This window comes from Dendrobates tinctorius, unplaced genomic scaffold, assembly GCF_039654945.1.
Source record: "Dendrobates tinctorius isolate UK_male_01 unplaced genomic scaffold, ASM3965494v1 ptg000201l, whole genome shotgun sequence".
In the NCBI taxonomy this organism is placed as follows: domain Eukaryota; kingdom Metazoa; phylum Chordata; class Amphibia; order Anura; family Dendrobatidae; genus Dendrobates; species Dendrobates tinctorius.
Genome location: NW_027361868.1, coordinates 9,818,427 through 9,830,533, shown reverse-complemented (window position 1 = coordinate 9,830,533; position 12,107 = coordinate 9,818,427). Strand labels below are relative to the sequence as shown.

The 12,107-nt window shown below is 44.8% G+C and overlaps 1 protein-coding gene across 5 annotated transcripts in view; it reads right to left on the bottom strand.

Annotated features, from left to right (window-relative positions):
• The window catches only part of HHAT (hedgehog acyltransferase), a 355,681-nt gene that overhangs the window by 309,495 nt on the left and 34,079 nt on the right, over window positions 1-12,107 (bottom strand). For all 5 annotated transcript variants that reach the window (XM_073553400.1, XM_073553397.1, XM_073553399.1 and 2 more), the window contains exon 5: window positions 833-1,027. In XM_073553400.1, the coding sequence (XP_073409501.1) occupies window positions 833-1,027 (195 nt within the window). The remainder of the gene's footprint in view (window positions 1-832; window positions 1,028-12,107) is intronic.

Below are 12,107 nucleotides of genomic sequence, written 5' to 3'. Positions count from 1 at the left end.
TATCTTAGCGAAACGCGCGTCGGGTCCGTTTACCTACAGATGGGTATATATTCTTATTGCTGGATGGCTTAATTGTTTGATATGTGTCTTGTCTGGCTGTGTGTTCCAACTTGTGCCCACTAAACTATTTACAGTATATCTTATTTATGGTTTGATTGTAATTACACAGTCTGGGCATTACCTTTATAATGTAATGGCCACTCTCTATGCACATATGCACTTTACATATTCCTTTACATCAGTCATGTCTATGTTTTTAACTTCTTTTTAATAATGTTTTAATGATTACTAATAAAAAAGTTAAATATTTATTCACGTCTGTGTCTGGCATGTATTCCTCTGCACTCTGTGTGTCTGCAGACTTGTGAATCCTCACAGTGCCCACAATGTGTGCTGTTAGGATCTGCAGCGCCAGTAGCATACAGTCATGTCACCGCAAGCATGTGATATACATGCTTCTGGCCACAGTACAGCTAGACGTGTCTGTCCTCCCCCAATTCAATAGTATTAAGTGAGGCCGTGCACGTCTAGTCGGCATGTGATAATATGTATGCAAACTGCATACTCGCAGTCATGAGCCCATTCCCAGCACTGGCAAATCCTGACAGCTTGCAAACTGCGTGCTGTGAGGATTCACAAATGTGCAGTCTTGAACCCCAAGCCTGGACAACCCCATTAATATCTGAAAACTAGAGATCTGACCACTAAAAGGAGATTTTCTGAAATGGTCGACTCATACATAAAATATATAGTATTTTTGGGTTAATGATACGGCTTCCAGATAACACAAAGAGAATGAGTATGTGTATTTTGATTCCATATAACATCTTACCTGGATATCCTGCACAGACTCATTGTGCACTAACAGAAGCATTAACACAGAGATGAGCCACGTAATCGTGGGGATCCTCATCTGCGCTGTCAAGTAGAATATGATGGTATTCAGAAGAATGACAGCCAGGCCTTTAATTCCCAGTACCAGCCAGCATGCCAACATGCCATACACCATCAGCAGCCAGGGGTGATACTGGAAAAGAAATGATATTAATTGAAATGTCTCTGAATAGTAAAAGATGCAGCGTTTATTACTACACATATAATAAAACAAGTAAATGGGATGTCCTTACAACAATTTTGTATAAATCAATACTACAGGTGAATATAAGAAACCTTGTATTATTTCTTATTAGAGAATTCTGCTTCTTGCTCCACTTGTGAGCCACTTCCTCCTCTCCATCCTGCCTCCTGAATTCACCTCTCACTCTGTGAAAATAAAAAAACAGCTTAAAGCTGTTTTGGTCAAAGTAAAACAGACTGCCAGCACCATAAAGTGTTAAATTACACTTGCTATTATACTCTAGTAGAAGTGAAGAGCATTCAACACAGTGAGAGACAAGTCAGATACAGGCAGATCGAGCTTCAAAGTCTAGCAGATGAATTTCACTTCAGTGCTGGAATGATATCTACACTGCTCAGTACTGCTGTATAATGTCTTCTATGATGCTGCTTTCTAGTAATTGTTTATCTCAAACCAGAGCTGGAATCAGTCACACTGCTCAGTACTGCTGTATAATTTCCTCCATGCTGTTGCTTTCTAGTAAGTGTTTATCTCAGTCCAGAGCTGGATTCACAGCCACACTGCTCAATACTCCTGTATAATGTCCTCAATGCTGCTGCTGCTGCTGCTATGGAGACAGGAGAGTGGGAATCCCTCATGTTTATGTGTGCTGTGTATGAGGGGCATTATAGCAGCTAGTCTCCACTCAACAGCTCAGGGACAACTGAAAACTAGAAAGAAGAAACAAGTGACAAATGAAGGATACAAAATATATAATGGCCAGAATGGTGCTATTCTTCAAGTATACACAGACACATGACATCTTGTTAAGAAAGGTCACCTGAAACAACAGGTACCCTTTAATTTTAATATTGCAGTAAAATATGAAAAAATAATGTAACATTGTCCATTGTACATTTTTCTCATTTACACAGCAAAATCTGTCCTAGATCAATAAATGGGATGATTAAAGGTTTTCTCAGATCCCGGGTTCAGCTTCTGACCCTTCCGTACACCGCACTACACAGATCCTCTCTACGGAGATTTCCATCAGTACAAAGAAAGGAATGCAAACACAGGCAGCGATCATGCCAATAGTGATCTGCAGCTCTATAATCATGCCTCCCGGCCATAGGCGACGTTCAAAGCAAATCCTTCTACGTGCTGGGAAAAGAAGGAAAATTAGCGTTTGTGTCTTCATTTATGTCTCACCGAACCCTCCGCACGGTGGGGAACATTTATACTGAGCTCTGTGCCGCCAGTTCATCAGAAAACATTAGGTCTCGTTTACAAAAACTTCCTTGAAAGTTTAGATAAAGGTTTGCATTGATAACCTGATAGTTATTGGGGGGTTAAGCAATATGTTCCCCATCATCTGAGAATGTTCAGGTACACTCAACATATTTATTGTGGTTGTGAAATAAATACAGATTAGACATTAGAAAAAAAACTTTTTGACAGTGAGGGTGATCAATGAGTGGAACAGGCAGCCATGAGAGGTGGTGACGAGTGAGTTCTCCTTCAATGGAAGTCTTCAAACAGAGGCTGGACAGACATCTGTCTGAGACGGTTTAGTGACTCCTGCATTGAGCAGGGGGTTGGACACGATGACACTGGAGGTCCCTTCCAACTCTACCATTATAGGATTGTATGATTCTACAAGACAAGTCTAACAGCAACTTATACTCCAAACACTATGAAAAAGATTGGCTTCTTAGAGTTTTCTTAGGTCTATGCCAAATTTAGATAGTCGCCATCCTGGTAATCTTTAAAAAAATTTGGGTGTAACTTAGACCTCTTTGTTACAGAACAAATCCCTTGTATCTCATTCCCTATCCCTCTATGTCTCGATCTCCACCTTTCTGAGATGGAGGGGTACAAAAAAAAAAAAAAAGACTTCCAGAATCAATGGCTTCACAAGATTTTGGGTGTTTATAGCGAAGCCCACGAGATGTGACGGCTCTTTACGAAGGTCTGACCTGGATCAGAAGCTTCAACGATACACCTCAGTAGGTGAGACATAATCATGTATATATATTTAAACTGAACTAAATAGAAGAGATCCTGGTTACTCACTCAAGACTGAGCTAGCCCCAGTTCAGTAAAAAAAATATGGCTGGTGTACATAGCAACTACTGATACTTGCGGTTCTCTATTCACGGCCTGCGCAGTCTGTTCTCAGAGAGGGATTCCGCTCTGTGTCTCTCTTCAACCCCAAAACACATCCAGTCTGGTCAGCTTCCCTGAGCTCAATGCCTAAGGTGAACAGCTAACCTAGTTAGATGAAGGGCTAACCGGGTGATCTAATCAGGGCCCATAGAGCTAGTATTTAACCCTAGCCCACCTGGCTTTGCTACAGTTATAAATATATCTTATTGAAAGTATTATTGCTAAGCAACATTTTTCCACATTTGCCTGACATAAATATAAATATACAGTGGGTTCGGAAAGTATTCAGACCCCTTTAAATTTTTCACTTTTTGTTTCATTGCAGCCATTTGGTAAATTAAAAAAAAATTCTTTTTTTTTCTCATTAATGTACACTCTGCACCCCATCTAGACTGAAAAAAAATAGAAATGTAGAATCAAAAAGAGATGAGAATCATCAGTGAAGGAAAACTTCTTCAGGGGATATGGCAAGTTCCTGTATCCCCTGACAAAGTTTTCCTCGACTGATGATTCTCCCTGCACCCAGCAGCACCAGTCTTGATTTAATGGTGGTTGAAAGTAAAAGACTTTTACACAGCTCATGACCCATCATCCGCCACGTAGTAATGCTACTCTTTCACCCACGAGCGCAAAAACACTATTGCCCCATAGATGATTAGTTCAGAAATTATGTACGCGGAGATGACTCCGGGGCGTGCTAACATGTTTTCTTTTTCCCTCCTAATAACGTCCCCTGTAATAATTACTCTGTCTTCCACTTATTCGGCTTTTGAAATTGGTTTTCTTGTTTTCAATTAACCTTTACTTTCCGTTCTGAGCTCGTTTTGTTTTTTACCATTTATGTAATTTCTGCTGCTGGGCACAACATGCGGCTTCATAAATGATACAGAAATCACCTCCTAAATTCTTAACCAGAGCTGTATACGTCGAGATGTTGGGTCAGCGCGCCGGTAAATCAGCAAAATGGAAATGAGGGCTTGATTTGCGATGACTATCCTTTGTACGTATGCTAATAACAATCGTTAGGACGCTTATGGCATTGTGTTTCTCATCGGGGACGCGATGGGCACTTTACGTTTTTGCCATCAAAATCACATATCAAAAACTTTTTTGTTTTAAGGGTTTTTTCTTTAAAGTCACTCTCGGAGTTATCTAGAATTTAAAATGCCATAAGGAGCAATCAGACGATATCCTTGGTTGGGATCTACGGCAGCGCTGTCAACACTAGGCTTGAAGATCCAAAGAGCTCTGATTTAATATATGAAGGGCAGCGAAGCTTGGAAGAACATGAGAGACGCTTTCATTGTGGCAGTCAATGGGGACCCAGCTCTCACACTTCTATAACAATGAGATCTGGCAGGTGATGGTCTGTCAAGTGTAAACCCTACTTATGAATTTATCAGGAGCGTTGTGACACGTAATTTGTGCTGTGTCGGCAATATTTTTCCTGTTGCAAAGCTCTTAGGCTAGTTTCACACTAGCGTTCTTGGGCGCAGGGCCGCCGCTAAGCCCCGTCCCCGGTCGCGCCCCCTCCGGTCAGTTCCTCCTCTGATCGCATGAGGCTGCACGCGATCAGCGTATCCTATATTTAGCGTTGGATACGCTGATCGTGCGCTGACATGATTTTGCTAGCGCTGCGCCCTTTTGGCACTGCGCCCATAGCACAAAAATGCAACACAACGCGTTTTTGTGCGCTGGGCGCAGCGCTAGCAAAGTCATACCAGCGCACGGTCAGCGTACCCAACGCTAAATATAGGATACGCTGATCACATGCAACCTCATGCGATCAGAGGAGGAACTGACCGGAGGGGGCGCGGCCGGGGGCGGGGCTTAGCAGCGGCGCTGCGCCCAAGAACGCTAGTGTGAAACTAGCCTTAAAGGAGGTTCTCCGGGGAAAATAGGTTATCACGAGATAGGGGATAACTTATTGATTGTTGGAGGTGCGACTGCTGAGATCTGCACCGATCGGAAGAACGGGAAACGTCTACCACCCATCCCATTCTAACAGGGACAAAAGAGCCTCATTCTGCCAATCGATGCAGGTCCCAGAGGTCAGACCCTCAATCAATAAGTATCACATATCCAATAGAAGCTGTGGTAGCTTAATGGCTGCAAGAGGAGCAAATGGATTCACGAAACCCATTGCAGCAGACTTGGGAAAATGCCAACAGGCATGAAAGAGTTGTAGTCCCCAAGGAAGCCGAGTGATGAAGAACCGCGGGAGCAGAGATGAATCTCACAACAATAACAGGATTTTGGTTGCTTACTGTAAAATCTGTTTCTCAGAGTCTTCATTGGGGGACACAGGAACCGTGGGTGTGTGCTGCTGTCACTAGGAGGTTGACACTATGCCATGAAAAAAATGTTGCCTCCGCAGTATACACCCCTCCGACCGGCTGTAGGACAATCAGTTAGTGAAAAAGCAGTAGGAGGAGACATTATGTAAGTCTTCATATATTCATTACAAGTAACAAAATCATGGGAGGGCGCTGTGTCCCCCAATGAAGACTGAGAAACAGATTTTACGGTAAGCAACCAAAATCCTGTTTTCTCTTTCGTCTCATTGGGGGACACAGGAACCGTGGGACGTCCAAAAGCAGTCCCTGGGGTGGGAGAAGACAAACTTTCTTCAGGTCGGAGAACTCACCACTGCCGCCTGCAAAATTCTTCTGCCTAGGCTGGCGTCCACTGAAGCATTGCCATTATAGAACCTTGCCATTCTGATCCAGCGGGCAATTGTTGCCTTAGAGGCCGGCAGGCCTCTTCTCACCCCATTGGGGATAACAAAGAGCGAGTCTGCCTTCCTGAAGGGAGCGGTCCTGGCCAGGTAGACCCTTATCGTCCTGACCAGGTCTAGCTTATTCAAAGAACGCTCCAGAGGATGGGTTGGAGCGGGACAAAATGACGGAAGGATTATATCCTCGTTCAGGTGGAAGACCGATACCACCTTGGGAAGAAAGATAGGAGGCCGCAAAACAACCTTGTCCTGGTGCACAATTAAGAATGGAGGGCGACAGGACAATGCCTCTAATTCTGAAACCCGCGTAATAGAGGTGATGGCTACGAGAAATACCACCTTCCAGGACAACAAAAACATGGGAGCTTCCTGGAGGGGTTCAAAGGGTGAATCTGTCAAGGCTTCCAAGACCAAGTTAAGATCCCATGGAGCCTCTGGGGATCTGTAAGGAGCGGCTGCATGTGCCACCCCCTGCAGAAAGGTCTTAACCTGTAAGCGGGAGGCCAAATTTCTTTGAAAAAGAATAGAGAGAGCAGATACCTGACATTTCAAGGAACTTAGGGCCAGACCGGCATCTAACTCTGCCTGGAGAAAAACTAGGACAGATGGTAGGGAACAGGGCATAGGTGTGATGTGATTAGACTCACACCAGCCAAAATAGGCCTTCCAGGCTTGATAATAGACCCTGGAAGAGGATGGCTTCCTAGCCTGGATCATTGTATTAATGACTCGGTCCGAAAATCCCGCTGCTCTCAGTATTGTGGTTTCAACGGCCACGCCGTCAAATTGAGCAACCGAGAGTTCGGGTGGTAAAACGGCCCCTGAGCCAGGAGTCTGTCGGGGAGTCTCCAGGGGGTGCCTGCGAGAAGATTGATAATTACTGCGAACCAGGCCCTCCTGGGCCAGGAGGGGGCGATCAATATGACCGGCACCCCTTCCGCCTTGATCTTCTTTAGCAGTCTGGGCAGGAGAGGAAGGGGAGGGAACAGGTAAGGGAGTCTGAACTGTGTCCAGGGAATGACTAGCGCGTCGACCCCTATTGCTAGAGGATCGCGGTATCTTGAGACAAACTGTTGGACCCTTCTGTTCTGTCGCCAGAAGGTCCACGTCTGGAGTCCCCCATAGCCGGCATATCTGACGGAACACGTCCTGATGTAAGGACCATTCTCCTGCCGCGAGCCCCTCCCAACTGAGTCGGCGGCTGTGTTGTCTGTGCCGGGAATGTAGACTGCCGAAATTGCCGGAATCGCGGTTTCCGCCCAGTTGAAGATTCTAGATACCTCGGCCAGTTCCCGGGGACTCCTGGTTCCCCCTCGGTGATTGATGTATGCTACCGCTGTGGCATTGTCCGTTTGAATCCGGACTGGCTGGTTGTTGAGGTATCTTTCCCAATGTAGGAGTGCTAGAAAGACCACCCTCAGTTCTAGAATGTTGATTGATAGTGAGGATTCTCGCCTTGACCGTCGTCCCTGGACCGCCAGGTGACGGAATACCGCACCCCAGCCCAGGAGACTGGCATCTGTAGTTACCACCTGCCAGTGGACAGGGGGAAAAGGCCGTCCCAGATGAACGAGGGGGGAGGTCAGCCACCACTTGAGGGACTCCCTGGTTTGAATGGAAGGGAGGAAGGGGCGATCCAGCGAAGAGATGGACCTGTCCCACTGAAGGTAGATGTTCCTTTGCAGTATCCTAGAACGGAACAGGGCAAAGGGTATTGCCTCTGAGGCTGCCACCATCCTCCCCAGGACTCTCATGGCAGCACAAAAGGATAGAAGCCGGAATTTTAACAGAAAGCGAATTCCCTGCTGGCGGGTAATCCACTTTCTTTCTGGGAGAAAGACCCTCGAGCGGCGGGTGTCGATTATCATCCCTAAGAATTCTAGGCGTTGTGTTGGTGTTAGGTGAGATTTCTCCCTGTTTACGATCCAACCAAACCGGGACAGCGTGTTTAAAACCACTGCTAGGCTTTCCTGGGCCTGAGCGAAGGAGGGCGCTTTGATGAGAATATCGTCGAGATATGGTACTAATATTATGCATCTGACCCTTAATATAGCTACCATCGCTGCCATAATATTTGTAAAAATTCTGGGGGCTGTTGCCAGCCCAAATGGCAGGGCCACAAACTGGAAATGCTGCTTTTGGACAGCAAAACGAAGAAACCTTTGACGTCCCTGAAAAATGGGGACGTGCAGGTTTCTGCAGGGCGTCTCACTCGATCATCAGGCACTGGTGGGCGAGTGATGGGAGACGAAGGTCAGGACCAGGAGCGGCCACCTGAACACGAGTCCTGTGTTAGGGGTTAGGGTCCTGCCCGTGGGATTCATGAGGATACAGTGTGGCAGTACACACCGTAAGCATAATCCCGGTGTGGGAATACAGATGTAGCAGATCTACTCTGTATCCCTCCATACCTGAAAAGGAACGACGCACATTAAGGTAGGCATGGGTCTGCGAGAGACCCCTGTCCACCTCCTGCTGACACTAAGCAAAACTGATTGTCCTACAGTCGGTCGGAGGGGTGTAATACTGCGGAGGCGGAGTTAACATTTTTTTCATGGCATAGTGTCAACCTCCTAGTGACAGCAGCACACACCCACGGTTCCTGTGTCCCCCAATGAGATGAAAGAGAAATGGCAGCGATGAATCGGCAATGTAGCAGAGCTAAGTTTGCAACAGAGCCCAATGTACAGCTGGAAATGGTACAGTAGAGCTGACCGAGTCATAGAGCAGAGCGATGTTTGTTACAGAGTTCAAGTTGCAAATGACAGTGGTTTAGCAGTGTACCCAGTTCAGAAAAATTCCAAGTAGATCAGACCACCAGTGTAGCAGAGTAACCAGCAGTGTAGCAGAGCTGGATTGATAAAGTATTTCTAGGGATAAAAATCGAAGCAGTTCAAAGAAATGGAAAAGATGCCAAATACCTGAATACTCAGGCTTTGCTATACCACCCGAGTAGGCCTTAAAGGCCAAGTGAAGTGGTATCACATGATAACCCAATGCGCAGAAGGAGCCAGTCAAGGCAGAAGGAAGACGCAACATCCAGCGCTGGAGCCAGGACTAATGAACAACATCTTGATAGGTTGCAATCCACATCATAACCACTGGGTGACCATAGGTAAGCACGCAGAGCATAAAACATCTCTCCACAGAGTATCCAGATAATTAATGCCAAGGAAATATGACTAAAGTCTACTCTATGCTAAAGAAAGGAACTGAATAGAACAAAGTAAAACAAAAATATTGGAATGAAAGACGAGTTTGTAAATCTAATGGTGAGTTCACCATCAAGCGTTATCTCACCAAAACTTACTGGCAATCTAAATCTTCAATGAGGTGGCCACAAGTGGGAGAGTAATGTGTGCTAGACACAGTGTGCCCTTTCGGGAAGCCGGTCAAGATGGGTCATGTGAACAGCTTCATGACCCTTGTACCATATGGCTTAATTTTCAAAGGGCAAGGCAGACCACAAAAAAAGTAAAGAGGGCACTGTAGGGGGATATGTCTGATCATTTATGGCGTCCTTAAAAGTAGAACAGTGGGGGTTAAAAAATGTCCTGTGACTATGAATCCAAACGTAGGTGAGAAAGAGAAATGCCACAATGACAATGATGATTGACGTTGTGGGGGTAAGTACATGATGCAAACGGGGAAACATCTGATTCAGGGGTTTAAAGGGGGTTCACTCATCTTCTTTCTTCAGGAGTGCAATGCTCCTCTGCCTCCCGGGTTTCTGCTTGCAGTGGGGATAGAGTACGCTCCTGAAGATTGACAGGTGAGGCCAGTAGCATGGCCGGCACGAATAGTTTGATACTGATACCAAACCTCTGCAGTATCGGAGGAGCGCAGGGAAACTGAAGCTGGATGGAGACAGTGATCTAGGCAGCTCTAGCAAATAGTTTACAATTGTGACCACCTTCTCTAGGAAACCGACCACCACTGATAGACTGTAAAGGTGGCCGGTATCTTAGACAATGAGCAGTAAACTATAAAATGAAAAGTCCGTCCATTCTTAAAAATCAAGAGTATTTTTAATAAAAGGTAAAATTTGCAATGTTGTTTATTTTTACAAGAACATTTAAAAATAGTTACAATTGGAAAGAATCTCTCACTTGCTCAAAAATCGGAATGCAAAAATCCCTGTGCTTCCCTGATCCTGTCGCCCTTCTCCGTTTTGTGCTGCGTCGCTCCATTGTAGAGATATTGACATTTATTTCGTCTGGAGTAGAATATGTGAAATTTCTGCTTGCAGTCCAACTAGGTGCTTCTTCTCCGTTCCAGGCGCTGTCAATCACAGCTCAGCAGCTGATGTAGCAGTCTGTCTCAGATGCTGCCAAGCTGTGATGGAAGGGAGGGGTGAAAGCGCAAGCCACCATAGAAAAAACACCCAATTGGTCTGCAAGCAGAAATTTCACATATTGTACTTCAGAAGAAATAAATCTGAACATCTCTGTAATGGAGCGACGCAGCACAAAACAGAAAAGAGCGGCTTCATCAGGGGAGCACAGGGATTTTTACAAGGTACTTAACTCCATTTTTGGAGCAAGTTACAGTAATTGAGACAACCCCTTTAATTTCCTTTATCATGCAACCTGCATGATTATACACATAGGTAGGGCAGGTGAAAAATAACCTATCAGTGATACTATTATTATACATCATTGTAACTGGATTCATGTCATGTAGATATTCAGAACCGACAGACCGCTCCTGGTAAGTGATGTAGGATACACTAAGTTTTCATCAAGCAACGACTGTGATTTCCAGATCAGTGTCATATCCGCTTCCAAGAAAGTCGCTGACAATCATATTACCAGCAAGGGGCTACGAGTAAAAGGCGAGAAAGTGGGAATTGTATAAGTGTTCTTCTCCTGCAGTGAAACGCTACAGGCTGTAAAAATGCTTTTACAGTGCAGTGTTTTATTGATGAACCTGCATTTATACACTTATCCTTAATCTGGTTACTACACAATTGGGAAATTCTTAGAGCAGGAGAGTTGACGACCCGCCATGAAGTGCAGAATATTCCCTAATAGCAGCATCATATACAGTGGGGAAAGTAAGCATTTGATTGACTGACGATTTTTCAAGTTTTCCCACCTACAAAGAATGGAGAGGTCTGTAAATTTTATCGTAGGTACACTTCACCTGTGAGAGACAGAATCTAAAAATAAAAATCCTATTCTATGATTTTTAAATAATTAATTTGCATTTTATTGCATGAAATAAGTATTTGATCCCCTACCAACCGGCAAGAATTCTGGCTCTCACAGACCTTTTAGTTTTTCTTTAAGAAGCCCTCCTACTCTGCCCTCATTACCTGGATTAATTGCACCTGTTTGATCTCGTTACCTGTATAACAGACACCTGTCCACACACTCAATCACACTCCAACCCCTCCACCATGGCTGTGACGAGCGAGAGCTGGGGGATACAGATAGCCTCCTGTCGTCACCAATCTTTGACGGAGCTTACACAGTCACAGCTCTCTGGCGCCCCCCTTAATCTCAGGTCAGTCAGGGAACTGCACGTAGGATAAGTAGTCGCCGGAGAGGCTGCCCTGTTACGTACTGGTTATCGAGTCACTCTGCAGTGATGGCGGTATATATATCACCAGTCCCAGGCCGGGAATAAATATATATATATATATATATATATATATATATATATACACACATACAGTGGGGCAAAAAAGTATTTAGTCAGTCAGCAATAGTGCAAGTTCCACCACTTAAAAAGATGAGTGGCGTCTGTAATTTACATCATAGGTAGACCTCAACTATGGGAGACAAATTGAGAAAAAAAAATCCAGAAAATCACATTGTCTGTTTTTTTTTCATTTTATTTGCATATTATGGTGGAAAATAAGTATTTGGTCAGAAACAAAATTTCATCTCAATACTTTGTGATATATCCTTTGTTGGCAATGACAGAGGTCAAACGTTTTCTGTAAGTCTTCACAAGGTTGCCACACACTGTTGTTGGTATGTTGGCCCATTCCTCCATGCAGATCTCCTCTAGAGCAGTGATGTTTTTGGCTTTTCGCTTGGCAACACGGACTTTCAACTCCCTCCAAAGGTTTTCTATAGGGTTGAGATCTGGAGACTGGCTAGGCCACTCCAGGACCTTGAAATGCTTCTTACGAAG